The sequence below is a fragment of the Lates calcarifer genome, linkage group LG16_LG22 (genome assembly GCF_001640805.2).
Source record: "Lates calcarifer isolate ASB-BC8 linkage group LG16_LG22, TLL_Latcal_v3, whole genome shotgun sequence".
Lineage (NCBI taxonomy): Eukaryota > Metazoa > Chordata > Actinopteri > Centropomidae > Lates > Lates calcarifer.
The window spans coordinates 22,531,769-22,551,503 of NC_066848.1; the positions used below are offsets into that span (position 1 = coordinate 22,531,769).

General features: G+C 39.5%; 1 protein-coding gene across 1 annotated transcript in view; it reads left to right on the forward strand.

The window, feature by feature from the left end:
• Nucleotides 1-19,439, forward strand: part of LOC108895314 (cGMP-dependent protein kinase 2-like) — a 66,064-nt gene extending 46,625 nt beyond the window's left edge. The window contains 13 exon segments of the mRNA XM_018694054.2: nt 115-192; nt 3,038-3,132; nt 4,834-4,902; nt 7,822-7,920; nt 8,098-8,245; nt 10,270-10,406; nt 11,562-11,651; nt 13,313-13,454; nt 13,537-13,700; nt 14,805-14,927; nt 16,113-16,175; nt 19,199-19,265; nt 19,413-19,439. Coding sequence (XP_018549570.2) covers nt 115-192; nt 3,038-3,132; nt 4,834-4,902; nt 7,822-7,920; nt 8,098-8,245; nt 10,270-10,406; nt 11,562-11,651; nt 13,313-13,454; nt 13,537-13,700; nt 14,805-14,927; nt 16,113-16,175; nt 19,199-19,265; nt 19,413-19,439 — 1,302 coding nt within the window.
• Nucleotides 19,440-19,735: the final 296 nt, after the last annotated feature.

A 19,735-nucleotide genomic window follows, 5' to 3' on the forward strand; every position in this document is an offset into this window, starting at 1 on the left:
ATTTTTTGATTCCAGTCTTTATGCACTGTATCCAGCTCTGTACAGTATCAGTGTAAATAGTTTCAGATTGTAATAAATTAAACAAGAGAGTGACTGACTCACCTTTCTTTGCAGGACTCTTTTGAAAAAGGAGAGTATATTATTCGAGAGGGTGAGGAGGGCAACACTTTCTTTATTATTGCAAAAGGAGAGGTGAGATATTTCTTCAAAGCTAATTATTGTATTATCTCTTTTGTGTTCATGTTTTTGTTACTGTGAGACTAGTGGACCAAGAGTAATGAGTAGGGTTGTAGGGTGTTAGTCGCTGTTACATGGTGTTACCGGTGTTATGGCACACACTGAGTACATAACCTGCCTTTTTTTGCATTTTTTACGGACATTAGAATAGAATAGAATAGGCTTTATTGTCATTGTACAGTTAAGTACAATGAAATTGTGGGTGCTCCACGAAGACAGACTATGCACTATAGAAGAGATTTAATTACAAATAGAAATAAGAAAAATGTACACAATATACAAGACGTATACAATATAATACAAGAGATTACAAAAAAATACAAGAATTACAAAATTACAAAAATTTACAATGTCACTTTTAAATAGGATCTACATACACACAACAGCACACGATTGTGCAAGGAGTCTAGGACACTTTAAGGTGAGGGTAATGGATAGTGTCCTTGGCACTGTGTGTGTGTGTGTGTGTGTGTGTGTGTGTGTGTGTGTGTATGTGTGTGTGTGTGAGGTGTGGTGTTGGTGAGGTGGGGGGTATGGTGGGGTATAGTCAGTGTTTGTTTATGGTCCAAATTGCCCAGGGGAAGAAGCTGTTTGTGAGTCTGGTGGTGTGGGACTTGATTGACCTGAAGTGCCGTCCTGAGGGCAACAGGTCAAACAGGTGGTGGGCGGGGTGTGAGGGGTCTCCTGTGATGGCCCTGGTTTTCCTGAGGCAGCAGGATCTGGATATGTCATCCAGGGAGGGCAGAGGGTAGTCAATGAGTTTTTGGGCGGTGTTGATGACCCTCTGCACAGCTTTCCTGTCCTCAGCTGTGGAGCCTGTGTACCACACACTCAGACAGTATGTCAGTACACTCTCCACAGAGGAGTGGTAGAAGGCCAGCAGCAGCTTCTGGTTTCCACACGTTCCACATGACAGTTTCCGCACGTTCTCCATTTATGAGGAGGGGGGTGTGGTCTTCTCTGTCCTTCCTGAAGTCCATGATGAGTTCTTTAGTAATTAAATAAATTTGGTTCATTTTCATTCCATATTCATCAAATAAAATTATTATAATTTGTAAATTACTAGTTATACACGTCAAAACTGAAAGTATCTGATTCATACGAGCAGCAAAGTATGGTCATCACATCATCATCATCATCATCACATCACAGGGTAGTGAAGTCTTATTATGTGACCAGAGGAGAGTTAACAGACAAGATGAGCAGACGATTTGGTGTTAAAGCTAAAAGCAGAAGCATTTGTTTGGCAATATATTAGATTTAAACCTGATAACGTCAATGAGTCAATCTGTCAATCTGTCAAAGTCTGTCTGATGAAGGTAGCATCTTCTAGAGGTAACACCTCTAATCTACACACACACACCATGTTGGGTTGACACACATCTTTTCTTGTATTCTAATCAGTTTATTACCTGGAGGGAAACCCATCCACACATCTGTTAATTGCCCTGATTATTATGGTGATCTCGAGAAAAGACAGATCCCCAGAAGGAGAAGATGCAATGGACAACATTAGAAAATGAAACCAGCAAATATCAGGGTTGTTTCTGATTTTTACTAGAAATCCAACTGAACCCTATCTAAACAAAGACGATCAGTGGTCATCTCTGTTTCTGGTGCAGGCAATGTGAAAAGTAACTTTCATAATGCAGTCTGACAGACCACTGGAACAGTGGTCCATCCAGTGAGCAGCGGTTCTGTGGAAGGAAACACCTTGTTGATGAGAGAGGTCAGAGGAGAACAGAGCTGACAGAAAGGCTACAATTACTCAGATAACCACTCTTTACAACTTTACTGAGCAGAAAAGCATCTCAGAGTGAACACCACCTCCAACCTTGAGGTGGTTGGACTAAAACAGCCAAAGACACGGGGACACAGGGAGCACAGGGGACACAGGTTCACGAAAACTTGACAGCTGAAGACTGGAAACATGTAGCCTGGTCTGATGGATCTGGATTTCTGCTGAGGCAGCAGATGGCAGGGTTGTAATTTATCAACAGTCCAGGCTGGTGGTGGTTTATGGCTGCAGTTTACCATCTTCTAATGCTTCTTCCAGCAGGATAATGCTCCAGTGTTGCAAACCTAAAGTCTCAAACTGGTTTCATGAACATGACAGTGAGTTCAGTGAACTTCAGTGACCTCCCCAGTCACCAGATCTGAATCCAGTAGAACACCTTTCGGATGTGGTAGAACAGGAGATTGATAGCATGAATGTGCAGCTGACAAAGTTGCATAAATGATGTAATGCAGTCATGCGAACATGGAGTAGAATCTCATAAGAAAGTTTCCATCGTCTTGTTTAATCTATGCTGCTAAGAACCTAGGCTGTTTTAGAGCAAAAGGAAGAACTATCCAGTATCAGTGGTGGACTGTCAGGGCCAGCAAGGCCTTCTCTGCTGCCTTAAACACCGTCACAATCGTTGAATTATATTTTCTTTTCTTTTTTTTTCCATTAATACCATTTGTATCAAATTGTTCACAATAGACATAGAACAGAAAAACAAAGAGCACCGGCACCAGCAAAGGTTTTATCACAACCAACAGAGACACTTAGAGTAACTAAAGATTAAGGCCTTTTGAATTGGTCACCATGCAGACGCAGTGGTTGCCACTTCAAGAGCTAATCACGTCAAAATCTAGTACCTGCCAGAATATACAGTACAGTGCAAAGAAGGAGTTTAAGGAAATGATCCAAAGCTAATCTACTGACTCATTAACAGTAGGTCTAACAACAAAAGAATTAGAGCCTCAACAGCAATTGTAAACTGCCATGTAAAACATATTTGTTTTCTATTTGTAGGTCATAGTCACTCAGAGCACAGAGGGGTTTGCTGAACCACAAGAAATCAAGACACTGGGAGTCGGAGACTACTTTGGAGAGAAAGCTCTCATCAGGTACAAACAACAGCTTAACTGAAGAATGAACACACATTAGACAACTTTAAAATCCAACACATTCCACAGGCACACAGCACTACACACCTATGTATTAAATCTGACTACATTAGATCAATAACCATAAAACTAAAAGGTCTGATCACTGAACTTACCCAAATACTACAATACAATACGTTCATCATATTATGAGAACCAATTGAAAAGCTATTTCATGATGTAGATAATCAAAGTGGGCTAATGACTACATTTGCACACATTACACACCAGTGTTAAGTTGGTGCACCACTGTGTCTTCAAGTGAACTATCCCAACCTGTAAACTCAGGTCAAATGAAAATTTCTGCAGGGATTTACCACTCTGTCAGCCACATGAGGGGAAAATTCCTGGTTCTAGCCTTAATGGTGTGTTCTGTCATATAGTACTTCTGACTTACAGAGTTCACATCAGCATCTAAGTCACAACTGACTAGGAATCTAATATTTTTATGAACGCTCCGATATACAGATAACTTGTTGCTTAAAACAGAAGTATCTAAAAAACAAACAAATATGGATGCCCCCCCATCAACTCAAAGCTGTCATTCAAGGTTATCAAAGATAGATTGTCAATGCACAGTATTTATAACCATCACAAAACATGCAAGTCTGCAATTGTACAACTCTTATCTCATGACTTAAATACTTGTATTCCAAAAATACTAACAAACTTAGTATTCCAAGTTTTTTTTTTTAAATTTGTAACTAGCTCAGACCACAATAAGCCTGGTGACACCATAGTCTTATTTTGTCAGCTTTAACAAAGTCACCCCACAGCTACAAAAGATATTATACAACCTTTTTATTACAAGTTAGTGTAAGACTTTAGGGTAAGACTGAAAGGAGCTTTGGTAAAATCTCTTGAAACTTCGCTGGAGAAGTTACTGAAGAACATTTAAGACGTATGAGATAGGGGTAGGAAGCTTAAAGATGAAGGCACTGACAACCAATTTTCTTCCCACCCTTTATTATTATTATTCCACCACATTTTTTGGCAGCTAATTACTTCAGTACACTCCAAAGTAGAAAAATCACTCAAACCTCAAAATGATCAGCTCAGTTAGGACATGACTGGAATTACCTTTAGTCTTCAGCCCTTTAGCAAATCATAGGTCTTTTCAGAGAGAGAGAGAGCATTCCTATCAGCTGCTCTACAAATACCTTTCAGGCTTCTCAGCATTTTTACACTGTGTGGGATGGAGTGTTCACAAACAGACAGGGGTAAAGCTGTTCAATTCACTTGTCTTGTCACTAGGGTTAGGGTTATTTTGACTCGCATATGTCATTCTTGTAGAAATGAATGAATGTAGAAAAATTCATCCTCTTTCACACAATATAACTGGAGGAAAATGGGTCTGGAGGCACTCTGTCCAAACACCTCCAGGGCCTGAAGTTGTAGCATGGGATTGTTTATTTTTGAGGTCAGTTTAGAGAGGGTTCTCACCTCAGCCACCTGCTGAATCATGTCCTGTTCAAACCCACTGATGGAGCTCACCTTCTCCTCTGTTTATTTATTCTGTTCTGAATGCAGAAGATCCTTCCAGTCATAGCCTTATGTGCATGTGCACTGACAAAGATATGCTTCATCACATTGCAGAAATGACTGTGTCCATGTTTGTTTGTATTGTGTTTCTGTGACTTACCTGTTGATGCATGTTTACAGTGAGGATGTTCGATCAGCCAACATCATTTGCAATGAGAATGACACACACTGCCTGGTGGTGGACAGAGAGTGAGTAGATGGATGTTGTTTACGTGGCATGTTATTATCTCCAGCTGGACCTATACACCACACTCTGTAGTTCAGTGTCACTTACCTGATAATAGATGACAATATAGAGAATGGCTAAAGTAAAAAAAAGTAAATAAGTACATTTGCAGTGTCATCAATTGTTTGTTGTTTCTGCAGTTCCCAAGTTACCTCCACTGGATTCAAATGGAACTTGTGCCTTTTATTTACCCACTGCCATGGTTAACTGTATTATAGGACCTCCACTGATTAATAAGGAGTCAGTGACATGCAGTACTGTGATGCAGTAGTAGAGGTCGCCCAGCAGTTTAGGCTTTTGGCTGGAATAAAAATGAATGTGTCAGGGCTCACCTGGGCCAGCCCTGACTATGACCTCTATTCAAGATGAAAGTTTTAAGCCTAACCCTAAATGTAGTGGGAGTGTCTGCCTCCTGAACTAACTAAATTAAAGATGAAAACTACAACACTGAGGTTTGGCAGTATGAATAGCATGGTGTATGGCATCATATGTTGCAGTAGAATCCAAGAGCATAGTCCTAGATGTGCTGTAATTCACTCATCAGACACATGTATTAAATGTGTCTCCATTCATAATGAAATCATTTATTTTTTTTATTTAAAATGATCCTAAAGAACTTACTCAGTACAGAAGTATACTACAATTGGACAGTTTCTATCAGCAGCAGAGGTTTGATTTTAGGCTCTTTTAGGCTCCAAGTTCATAAAAATACAGAGAGCAAGAATCTTAAAATTAAACAATGTACTATACATGGTCCAGGCTTTTCTGTGTGAGGTTTGCATGTTCTCCCTGTGCCTGCATGGGTTCTCTCCAGGTACTCCGGCTTCCTCTCACAGTCCAAAGACATGCAGCTTAGGTTAATTGGCAACTCAGAATTACCCGTAGGTGTGAATGTGAGTGTGAATGGTTGTCTGTCTACAGTGGTGGAAAAAAGTTTTCTGACACCCCATGCATTTGTGAAATACTGCATTAAGAATGACTCTTAGGTCTCCAAGTGCAATTTCTTTTAGTACAGTCACAGAAAATACTAAACAAATCCTAAAAAAGCCATTAAAAACTTAAAATTGATTGGTTCCATAAAAATACATAAGGGAATTTTGAGTATTGGGTCATTTTGCTACCAGTGATCCACAAATGAAGGTCATGCTTTTTATTAAAAGACACAATTTTTGTTGCCGTGCTTCATGTCTATATAAAGCCAGCACATTTGAAAGTTCTTCAGAGACAAAAACAAGGAACCTTAAAGCAGGAAACACACCTGAAGATACAGATTCTCAGCCAGGAAGGCTACAGCTGCTGCCAGATAGCCAGGAAGTGCAGATGCAGTCCTTCAGCAGTTGGATACACTCTGCAGAAATACAGACAAGCCAACAGCTTGGAAGACAAACCAAGATCTGGGCGTCCAAGGGTTTCTTCAGCAAGAAATGACCGCATCCTGATCCGCATGTGCAGGGAAAACCGCCGAATGACATCACAGGAGCTTCAGCAGCAGTGGTCAAACCAAACTTGTGTCCAGTGTTCCACTCACACTGTATGTGGCCGACTTTTAGATCATGGCTTAAGGTCCTACAAGGCTGTCAAGAAGCCCCTGATCAATGAGAGACAGAGGTTAGCCCAGTGTCGTTGGGCCCAAGCATACAAGAACTGGACAGCCAGGAAATGGAAGAAGATTCTGTGGTCAGATGAGTCCAGTTTGCTGCTTTATCCTTCTCCTGATAATGTGAGGGTACACAGAAGGCCAGGTGAAGCATTATCTCCAGCATGTACAGTACCTACTGTCAAGCATGGTGGAGGCAGGATCATGGTTTGGGGATGCATGCAATGCAGTGCTGCTGGTGTTGGTCATCTGGCTATCTGTGATGGCACATTGAACTATGCCAAGTATTGTGCCATTCTCGAAACCCACATGCTCCCTTCTGCATGTGCACTGTTCCGTTGAGGTCAAAACAAGATAATGCCCCTTGCCATACATCCAGGGCCAGTAGAAGTTGGCTGCAGGAGCACTGTATCCCAGTCTGTTTCAAAGCATAAACCAAAGAATTTAGAAGAATTCAAAGCAGTAATCAGAAGATGGACAAGATTACCCCTCAGCAGTGTGAAAGGCTTGTGGGGAACATGATTATTAGGGCTTTACTGTGTGCTAATGGCAGGGTTACTAAATATTAATTTGATGATGTGATGTTTTATTTATTTTTTGTTCAGTTTTGAACACATTCTGTTATTTGTTGACTTTGATACTGACAATGTTGAGAACTGACATATTGAAAGAATTTAGTTTTGTTTTTTGTTTTTCTTGTAAGCAATAAACAAAAAAAATATCATTTGTATTTGTTTGTGTCTGTCTAATGCAGCCACACCTTTTGAAACACAAAAAAGATTTTCCCCCAAATATTTCATGATAATATTTGAGATTCTATAAAATTTTAAGGGTGTCCGAAAACTTTTTTCCACCACTGTATATGTGTTAATAATAATAATACTAATAATAATACATACAATTTCTATAGCGCTTTTCAAGACACTCCAAGATGCCTAACAATATAACAAAAGAAAAGAGAAACAGTAAAAAGAAATAGGTAAATTAAATAAAGTGACAGGTGCCAGGGTGAACAGGTGGGTTTTGATTAATGATTTGAAGGTCTGTGTGTTGGCCCTGCAATGGACTGGCGATCCATGTAGGGTGTACCCCGCCTCTGGCCCAATGTCAGCTGGGATAAGCTCCAGCACCAGTATAGATAATTGATGATGGATGGCTTACAGATGACAGTGCATGCACCATGCACACACACATAGTGTGTGTGTCTTATACAGACACACACACACACACACACACACTGAAAAAAAAGTTGTTGATGTTTTTGCCCCCTGGTCCACATCTACAGCAATTTCAACCAAATGGTGGGAACGTATGAAGAGCTTCAGGCTTACTTGAAGGAGTATGTGGAGGAACTCTCCAGGAGTGATGAGAGAAGAAATGCTCTGTGAGTGACTAATCAAGATTCCCTTTAAGGAGATGATGGTGGTGAATTATTGTATTTTTTGTAGTCATTACTTGACATTATTATTATTTCCAGTTTTAATGGTGATAAGCTGATTTGAAGTTTAGTTTATAAATAAGTCAGTCTATGCCTTTAAGCAGTTTGTTATTCCTCCATCAGACCCCACTCACCTCAGACTGACTCTGCTGAGGCCCAGGAGCTGAGGATGCTCAGAGAGAGAATCGCTCTCCTCCCTCCACACCAGCCTTTCCAGGAGCTTGAGGTCATAGCTACACTGGGCATGGGAGGATTTGGACGAGTGGAGCTGGTGAGCTGCAGCAACTCAATAATGTCCCAACTCTCACTTGACATTAGTCATCTCTCCTTTATATAGGAAATGATTCAGCTAGATTCAATCCACCATGTTTGTGTTGCTGAATCCTGATCTTGTCGTTTTTATCGTTTAATACTGACCCACCTATTGATGTTCATCATCTCTTTGAGCAAATACACAATAATAACATTATGACCACTGGTGGATAAAGTGAATAACATCGATCATCTTGTTATAACACAATGTTCTGCTGAGGAACCTTCGGTCCTAACATTCATTTGGACATTACCACCCACCTAAATATTGTCACAAAACAAGCACACACCCAGGGCCGGTTTTTGCTATGGGCAATGTGGGCGACCGCCCAGGGCGCAATCTATGTGAGGGCGCACAAGGGCGCACGAGCGCCCTCAAAAAAAACAAAGTATAAAAAAAAACTAAACTCAAAACAAAACTCGCCAGTTTTCTAGACTACCGCTCATTTCCATGTCAAGTTAGTGGAGTGGGCGCTGGGGCCCTCATTGTCACGTCAACTTGCTGCTGAGAGTCATACAGGTTGTGTGTGTCGACGAGGCAAGGGGGAGGGGGGCGAGGGATAGACTGATGCCAGGCCACACAACACAAACTGCTTCCAAATAAATTGTATTTCATAATTAACATAGACCCATATGCCTACATGTAATTGATTGGGTTATGTGAAAAATATAAAAAAAAAAAAAAAAAAAAAATCATCTACGTAAATTTGTTTCCGTCACATGACTCCAGACTCCGGTTGATTGACGGGTGAACAGACTGTGTTGGCAAAAGGTAATGCGAAAGGTCATGTTATGATGTCGAGTCTTCAGGGATTTCTCAAGCATGTGCAATTTATATACCGTATTTTATTTATTATTCTTGTTTTTTCTTTGTTCTAGTTACATTTTTGTATTTAATATTCTATGTAATAAAATAATACAAATAATATAATATATTGTTGTGTGGGGCCGGGGGGAAGGGATGGTTCGCCCGGGGCACAAATCTAGCCAGGACCGCCTCTGCACACACCCTTCCAAATGGCAACATTCCCCAATCTCAGGGGCCTCCCCCAGCTTCATCCTTTTTATTTGGTTAGTGTAGTTTCAGTTGTCAAAAACATTTTAGTTTAAAAAATGTTTTTTTTTATGTATATGTTCCATTCTGTCAGGACTGTGTCATTTTAGGTTCTGTAATTTCATGGGCCTGATAGTGGTGTTGTACTAGACTGTGTTACACTCATACAGTCAGTGTTTATAATCAGTTTAACACCACCATTAAATACATTTGTAAAGAAAATGTTTGGAAACTCTTTTCCCAATTGGATGGAAATGGGCCTGATTTGCTGACACTGGTCTTTGTTTGAAAAAACTTTTTTTTTTAAAATGATATTTTCTTTTTTTTTAACTCCATTTTAATCACCTTTCATATACAATCATCAATATTGTACAGGGATTTTTCTAGATTTTTGTTTGATTAAGTATGAAAATTTATTATGAAAAAAACATTTCATTGCAATTTATGGTAAAGTGGCATTCCAGTGATTCAGCTACATAAAGTTTGCGGACCTGAGAGAGACAAATTTAAAAACAGTGGTTGAAATTAACGTAGCAAAAGTTGAGATATCCTGACGTTTAGCCCCTTATACAGGTCAAGCTGCAAAAATGCAGTAATTAACACTGGTAACATCACCAGGGTGATTTCTTTAGATTTTAGAAAGCTCTCTCCAGTGCCATAGAAAACTTCATATAACTGTTTTCACTGATTAAGTAGTGCTCCTCATGGCAATAAAACTGAAATGGAATTGGTGGAGTGCCTTTTTCAAATCAAATTTACTTTATAAAACACAAGCACCAAAAAAGCATTCCGTCAATGTTTAGTTGATGTTTTTATGCTATATTGTAATATATTGCTGTATTGCTGTAATATACATTTCTTGTGTCAGTTGAACCCAGGACTGATTGTTAAAGTCTTTCCTCATCGAGCTCCTCTCTGCTGTTTCTCAGGTAAAGCTGAAGGACGAGGACACCACATTTGCATTGAAGTGCATTAAGAAGAAGCACATTGTGGATACGAGACAGCAAGAGCATGTCTACTCTGAAAAAAACATCCTTCAGCAAACTAACTCAGCGTTTATCATAAGGTGTGGCCACACACAACATTACACATTCAGGTTTCTTTCACAAAGAGCAAGGTGTCATTGTCCACATTATGATAAGGATATGTTGTGATATTTTCCATGTTGTTCTTGTTGATTAGTTGTTCTCCATAATCTGAGCTGGTAGAAGCATGTAGATGTTGAACAGAGGAGGCTAGACAATGGGTAAGGTAGCAGATCAATCTCCCTCCAAATTCCTTGAGGAGAAAATAAAATGAAGACTGGTCAGTGTGTTGGTTTCTCAGTGGTGTTGCTAAGGAACCTGCTAGGGAGAATGCTGCCGACCAGGGTCCCACCACTGCACTGAGATTTATCTGGACTATGACTTTAAAGAACAAAGGTTTTGTGCAAGCAGTCTGTTGACTGTCATTCAAAGAGAAAAGTTCAGCCAAAATGTGATGTTCACTCTCCAATTTATTTCACTAATACTACACTCCTCGTACCACTCAGTTTAGTGTCCATAGGCTGAACCTGACATGGAATGCTCTGTTGGTTGAGTTGGCTCGGTGTTACACACTGCAGTCAGGTAAAGCTCTAATTAGTGTGTGTCTCAGGGTGCTTTGTTCTCCTTTTTTGCCCTTTGTGTTTATCACCAACACTGATTGCTATCCATCTGCAGTTCAGTGAAGGAACAATAAAACTCATTAAAACATCACATTGTGTAGTTTATTCAGTAGATGTGGGCACACTATAACTTTTGGTGTTTGTACCATATTACAGCAATTTATACCAGAGGAAACATTTTCTGATGAAACAGCAAAGGAGTGCTGGGGTCTACTGCCTCTGCTGCTGCCTAGTGCTGTCTGAACGTGTTAACAACCACTGAGTCAACTCACCCTACACAAAAAAACTCACATTTTCTTACATATTACATATTACACACACACACACACACACACACACACATATATATATATATATATATATATATATATATATATATATATATATAGTATATTGTATAGTATATACTGTGTTGTGTTGATGGTTTAAATCTAGCTCTGGAACCTCTGTGTTTCCATCCTGTTGTGAAGCCTTTAAAAGCTAAACAATGTGATCAGAGCACACTTACTGACTTACTACACTACTTGCATTAAGAACAAAGTAAGAACCACTTGGATGTCTGTCCATGTGTTTCAGGTTATTCCGAACATTTCGGGATGATAAGTTTGTCTACATGCTGCTTGAGGTGTGTCTTGGTGGAGAGTTGTGGACTCTGCTGCGGGACATGTGAGTGTATATTCATTATACCTAGAAACTGATATTTAAAGAATAACTGAACAACAGGGTGAAAAGCAGAGTGTCACTGTCACTGCTCCTCCAGTCCATGTGCCTAAATCTCCTTGGGCAAGATACTGATCGCTCCTGATGTGTCATTAGTGTGTGAATGTGTTGAATGTGTTCAAGCATTTTATACATAGCCTAAATGTGTGCACAAATGGGTGAATGTGACCCATAGTGTAAAGTGCTTTGAGTGGTATGACATGACTAGAAAAAAGCTCTATATAAGTACAGTACATATTTACCATTTACTGCCCTCTCTGGGTCAAAAGTTTCCAGTCTGTTCCACTGGTAAAAGTACCAGTGACAACAGCAACAGTGATGTCACAGTGTGCTGGTGCATTCAGACTACACTTCTACCTTACTCCAGTAAGTGGAGAAGTTGGGGTGCAACAAAAACTATAATCTGCTAAAAGTTGCTGTGAATTCTGATAGCTGAATGGATTGCTGAAGCAATGCTGAAAAATAGCAGAAAAAACAGTTGAAATGCAGAAGAAAAGTTGAAAGCCAAAAGTAATCTCTGAAGCAATGCTTAAAATTAAATAGCAATAGCAGAATATATGAATGGAAAAATTGCAGAAAAAGCAAAATAGTATAAATAGTAAAAAGTAAAATGTCTTCTTGCTTCATTGACCGGAGGAGCCTGGGACTGAACTGCCAACCTTCTGAGCAGGAAACATCCGCTCTACTTGGTGCACCACTGAAGCCCACGTTGCTGAGTTCTCGGAAAATTACCATATATATAGATCTCTCCAATACATGGATTTAAAAAGAAAGCTTTTTTGTTGAGATGTTAGTATTTTCTGTGAACACTTGAGTAGTATACAGCATGTGTCCACACTCCAAACACAACAGGAGGTATGGCGAGTTAAAGATTTGGGAAGCAGAGGAGACAGTCTGCCTGCAGTTTATTTATATAGCACCAATTCACAACAGAAGTTATCTCAAGGCACTGTACATATAGAGCAGGTCTAGACCATACTCTTTATCTTATAAAATTTACAGAGAGACCCAACAAATCCCACCATGAGCAAGCACTAGGTGACTGTGGCAAGGAAAAACTTCCTTTTAAGAGGCAGAAACCTCAAGCAGAACCAGTTGGGCTTAGACAGGGAGAGGGGGGTGGGGTAAGAGAAAGACAACGTTGCAAATACGCAGTCTAAGTCAAAATGCAAATAGTAATAATAATAATAATTATATCTAAAGGAATAATAACGATAGAACATTGAAACATTAATAAACATTAATGAAAGGGTACAACATTAAAAGATCAAAGTCTTGGAAACATTTTAAGCCAAAAATGGAGTCTGTACATGCACCTATGCCAGACTGGTAAACTTGCAAAGTTAAGTGTTTTTGAAGAAAGTTGAGGTGAGCTCCCATAGGATCCCATTTAAAAAAAAAAAAAAATTATGTGAAATTGCCCATACATAGCAGAAAAAAGCTGAATACAAGCAGAAATGTCCTAGAGGAGTTCAACATTTTGATACTGAATCAGTGAGATGATGTAGGTAAAAAAGCTCCAGAGCAGAAATGTTTTTACCATATATAGTATACAGACACACAACAGATTCCCATTAATTTGCTGACCTTTCTGTAACCTGCCCCAGGGGTTGTTTTGATGAGGCCACAGCCAGGTTCTGTACTGGTTGTGTCTTAGAGGCGTTTGATTACCTCCACACTATGGGCATTGTCTACAGAGATTTGAAACCTGAAAACCTCCTACTGGATGCTGAGGGTTATGTCAAAATGGTAAGTCACTTGTTTAAATACTTAGGTGTAACATTCTTTGAACAGTGTAAAATATATTGCTAATTCTTCTGCATTTCCTCAGGCAGACTTTGGCTTTGCTAAAAAGATTGGCCTTGGAAAGAAGACATGGACATTCTGTGGGACACCAGAGTATGTGGCCCCAGAGGTTATCATGAACAAAGGCCATGACTTTGGAGCTGATTGCTGGTCCTTGGGAATCCTCATATTTGAACTTCTCACTGGCAAGTAAGTAAGTTAGACTTTCCTGCTGTTGTAATTTGAACTTCTTGAAGATGAGAATCTTCAAATTCATTTTTGATTTTCTCAGTTCATTGAAAAAACGTTGAGTGTGGCAATGATAGCAAATGAACTGACCCAGAGAGAGCACGTAGATGATGAATGGTGAGGGTCTGAGTACTGAGCCTAGGGCCATCCCGTGGTAGACAGGGACAGGGCCAAAGGAAAAGTCCCTCATACTACAGTGCTGTGGTGAGGTGTCAGTGAGTTGTACTGATGACTCTGACTCTTGCATTGCAGTTTGTCAACTCTTTTAAGTAACTGAATAAACTCACTTATGTCTATTTCTTCTGAGATGGAAATCGATATTATGTCTGTGTGTTAAGCACAGAGCCTAAGTCAGGACATGGTTGGCCTAGTTTAGCATAAAGGTAGGAATCAATTTACTGAGCTCCAGCTAAAGTTCAAATAATGCAGATAAGATTGATGTTCTTCTCATCTTAGGCCAGGCCACGCTGCCTGCACGGTTTGTGCGTGGCAGTCATAGAATGTCTTGGTTTTCATTTCGTTTAGAGGGGTCACACCTGTGGCCTGTGTCACCTTTTTTTCATGTGTGTTGCACAGAGTTCCCAGCAAAAAAGATGGGGGAACGATGTGTTGTTTGTCATATTGACATCATTGCAGCAACATTACATATATCTGATACCTGTCACTGTCACTGGTGGTGAGGGGCAGTGGTTTTCTGGTGCACTCTGTTTCTCTCTCTCTGTGTATCTCTCCCATTCCCTCTCCCTCTTTCTCACTGAATATGGGTACATTGATTTTATTTAATTCTAAATTCTATTATTCTATTCTATTATTGATGGCCAAGCAGACTCAGTGTAGAAAGGTAGGACAGGCAGTGGACACACACATGCACGTATATGCTGCAGCAGTTCAGTGAGGTAGCTGTCATGCACATGCAAGGTAGGCAGTGTATCCCAGGCGTCACTTTTACTAAATAAAGCAAATGAAACATATTTCCCAAAATGGTAAAGTGGTCCTTTAAACACAGCAGTCTGAATTTTTACTGTTGCAATAAACATAGAATGTGAAGACCTGTTTTCCTTCTAGCCCACCCTTTGTTGGCTCAGACCCCATAAAGATTTACACCATGGTCCTCCATGGCATTGAGAAGGTGGACTTCCCCAAGAGAATAGGCAAGCATCCTGACGACCTCATCAGGAGACTCTGCAAGTACGGTGAATCACAAACCAGATTTGATTGTGATCAGATATATAGGATGATACTGCTCAGTGACTCTTCTTTCAAAAAGAGATAATTATCACTGTGTGAGCTCCCTGCACTTTTTGTTAGAATGTGTGGTGTTTAATAAACATATGCTTAAAGGCATTTAAACGAAGTTAAGTGTTGAGTGTGTTAGGTTTGTATTATTCAAAATTTTGACGCCAATATTTTCACTTTTACTGCAAATGAATATCGGCTCCAAATATCGGATATAGGCCTCCTTGACTACTAATAATCGGTATCGGCCCTGAAAAAAACATATTGGTCTATCTCTATTCAGAATAACAACTGGATAATTACAGTGCATTCAGAAAGTATTTAGACTCCTTCACTTTTTTCACATATTATGTTGCAGCCTTGAAAAAAATCCCTCATCAATCTACAATCAATACTCCATAATGACAAAGCAAAAACAGACTTTTAGAAGTTTTTGCAGATTTATTCAAAAAGAAAAAACTTAAATATTATATTGATGTAAGTATTTTGACCCTTTACTATGACACTTAAAATTTAGCTCAAGTGCAAATTCACTTGATTGGCACACACCTGTCTGTACAAGGTCTCACAGGATGGGGAAGGCTACAAAAAAATCTGCTGCATTGAAGATTCCCAAAAGCACAGTGGCCTCCATAATTCTTAAGTGGAGATTGGAACAACCATGACTCCTCCTAGAGCTGGCCGCCCAGCTAAACTGAGGAGTCAGTGGGGAGGTACAGCTGTCACTTCAACACTTCACAGATCTGGGCTGTCATACCCATGTCATACCCAAGAAGAGACAAGGCTATAATCACTGCCAAAGGTACTTCAGTTTAGTACTGAGTAGGGTATTAATACTGATGTATTGAGTGTAGATTAATGAGGGAAAAAATTGAAAAAATGTGAAGGGGTCTGGAAATGAATGCACTGCATGTCACAGTGTTATTATACCAGAGCTAAGAACAACAACCACACCAACATGGGTCATATCACATTTGTCACAAATGTGGCAAGCAGCTCAGTTTGTTTGGACACTGTTACTACTGCTGGGTTCATTTAGTCTGTGTCATGTGTTAGACTAACTGAATTGTGTCAGGGAATAGCTGTTTCTTTTCAAACAATTAAACCCAACCTTAAACATCTTTCTTTTCCTCTCAGGCTAAACCCAGTGGAGAGGCTGGGAAACAAAAAGAACGGCATCATTGACATAAAGAAACACAAGTAAGTTTACTCTCCAAATGATATCATCTCCATTCCTCCATTCATTTTCAGATTAAATTTAAAGAGAATAAAACAGCACAATCTAGAAACTGTTACGTCATTGTCCATCTTTTTTCTTATATAATTCTTATATAATCATGTATAGTATGGTGTGTTGCTTCCTAGGATGAGATAGCTGAAGAGGCTTAGTTTGTTTGTTTGGCAGCCAGTGATAGCATTTTGCTTTCTAGCATGTTGGAAGGCATAACCATGCTGACATGGTGTTTCTGTAAGCCTTAACATTATGCTATCTGCTGTTAGCTGGCATGTTGTTGGATAATGGTGTTAGACTCAGATATATACTTTGATTGTGTAACACTTAACTCTATCACCGTAGTGATAGAGAAGTTAATGGTAAGTTAATTTGGAAATCGTATTACCAAATTAAAATGTCAGCCTCTCTAGCTTGGAGAATGGCAGCTCAATGTCTGGTGGGTCTTTTACACTTTTACTGTGAGAGAGGAAAGGCAGGAACTCTTCTACCAAAGTTTATGTCATGTGAGGTCAGAAGGTGATGAAAAGGAGGGGTTTCCTCACTAGAATTATTTGCGCTCGGGTTTGTGATTGCACATGCCTGTCATAGGCCAGAAGTCAAGTGGCAAGTTTTTCCCCACAGAGTTTGAATCATAAGTGGATTGTGATGCTGCTTGCCAAAGGGGATATTCTTGTGAGTCAGACATTGTAGGGATCTGCAGTGAGGGTATAATCCTTAATAAATCTATGGTAATATGAGCACAAATCTTCACCTATGCTGTGAGCGTGGTGTTGGCCTGTTACATACTTCTGTGGTGTTGACAGGGTAAGGTTTAACACTGTCCTTGGAGATGCCATGAGCTAAAAATATAACAGAGAGCTAAGTGACACCTGGTCCAGCCCTCCTCTGTTTGAGACCTGCTGACCAGAAGGTGAGAATGAACCCCTGAAGGTACAGCAAATGTTGGAAATCTGGAATGTAGACAATGATCTCATCAAGGTAAACGGGCACACAGTCCAGAGTAATGTCTGGTGCCTGGAGACTGGTAATGCCTAGGTGGTGCATTGCAGATATCCATGGGGAATATACTAAACTGATACAATCTCACCCATGTTGAGAATGCCATTTTCTCTCAGTCATTTGAGGGGGATCTGCCAATATCCAGTTGTCAAATCAAAAGTGCTGAACACTTTTGCACCTGGGAGATGGTCAGGAGTATCTGTGGCAGTGGGTTTGAGGCTTTATTCATTACAGAGTTCAGCCCTCTGAAGTCCACATCTTTAGTGACCAGCACAACCAGTGCTGCCCAGGGCTGTATGGCTCTTCAATGATACCATGCTCCAGCAGGTTTACTTCAGACTACATTACAGCTTGCTTGGCTGCTGAAACATCTTAATGGTGCATCTTCACAGGGGCTACATTATCTGTGTTTATATTGTGATGTACAAGATGTGTGTGATCATAATCAAAAGGATGAGCACTTGACTGTGACAGCGATTAATCATATTGTTTAATAATGCTGAATACACAGTTATATATAGTATTTATAAAAGTTTAGCTTACTTCTAACCACAGAAAAAAATCTAATCCTGCCATAAAACGTCAGGTGCTAATGGTGGCCACCACTGTGTAACATTCTGTAAATGATGTCAGTCATATGCAAGAACCATGCATTCAAATTTTCTTCGCTGTTTTGGATAATGCAAAAAGACACCTACCAATGTCACAAGTAGCATCAAGTAGTACAGCGTACTGAAACCACCCAGAACACATTAATTTACAGTCCTCAGGGGATGTAAAAAAAATCTGTGATGTTATGTGCTAGAATATTCAGAAACATGAAAAATCAATATACATGCCACATTAAAGAGTTTTCACATTTAATGTTAGTTACACATAAATCAATGACAAAATAGATTCCACTTCCATTTCCTGTCCTGACAGTGGAGCTGACCTGAGAGCAGAGCCTGTACTAGAACTGACTGCACAGTGGAGCCAGATTGTATAGTGTGTGTGGTAGTGATAGACCGATATGGTTTTTTCAGGGCCGATACCGATACCGATTATTAGTAGTCAAGGAGGCCGATAACCAATATTTGAAGCCAATATTCATTTGCAGTAAAAGTGAAAATATTGGCGTCAAAATTTTGAATAATACAAACTCCAACCTTTAAGCATATGTTTATTAAACAGCTTTTCAGATTTGCAACATGTTAAAAAAAAAATTATCTTAGACAATAGACATCTTTGTTTTAAAATTCAAACAAAAAGTGCAGGAAGCTCTCAGGCTCAGGGGCATGTCTTATAAAGCTCCCTAAAGTTTTCTACAGTAAGTAAGTAAGTTAGTTTTCCAAAATTTCAATATAACTGAAATGTTATTTTATATTTGACTTATCTTTGTTTTAAGTTCAAACTAAAACAAAAAGTGCAGGGAGTTCCCAGGGTCAGCAGCATCTCTTATAAATTTAACTGAAATTTTAAATAAATAAATAGCTTCCTGAAGTTGTATAAAGTAAATAAAACAAAGTTAAATAAAATTTGCACAGAAATGTGAGTCTCAAATCAATTAGTAGTCCCAATTGAGCAGCACCAGATTGTGGTGCAAAAAGCAGAGTTGTTCAGTGTGTGTGAGCACTGTGCATGCACAGCTTTCACTGCTGATTGGCTGTTGCCGTGGCTCTGTGGTGTAACCAATCAGATGATGCTGTGGGCGGGACAATGCTGGAGACAGAGTAGTGACTGCAGACAGAGAGGCATGGCTGCATCAGAGCCAAAATAACTGAGTTTTAAATTGATCTCTTATTGGCCGTCGGATTTTTAAAAAAACAGCCGATGCCGATATGTGCCAAAATGCCAAATATCGATATCAATAATCGGTCTATCCCTAGTGTGTGGGTTAATTAGGCAACCAACAATTACTTTTATGGTGTTAAAACTATTGGGGGCATGATGTGGTTTCTATTTGGATTTAAAAAAAAAAAAAAAAGTGGAATTTTGATTTGTGTTGTAGGTGGTTCCGGGGTTTCAACTGGGAAGGTTTGAGGTGCCACAAGCTGCTGTCTCCACTTAAGAGAGAGGTGATTCTCTTTTCTTTCCTTCTTTCCTAACAATGAACAAGCACAGACAGTCCCAACACATTTTGTAGACAAAATATGTCAGTTTAACAGAATTTACAAATTTATCACACTGTGTTCAACACATGGTGTTTTTATGCTCTGTGGCAGGCTGTTGAGGAAATGATCTGTGAATAAATTAAATGGAAAACCAGAGAATATTGAATGACAGATAAAATGCTGTTAATGTTAAAATGACAAAACATGTGTACATGTATAGTAATGGGTTGTTTACTATGAACTGGATGTTATTAATGAAGATAAATAAGCACAGAAAAGGTGTGAATCTTTCTTTGAACCAAATACATGTGGTTTCTCCATGAATTAACAATGATAAATATTTCTCTTACTTTTACATCAAGTGATGTAAGTCCTTTTATTTACGTAGCCCTAAATCACACAGAAGTTATCCGTCAGTCCCCACCATGAACAGC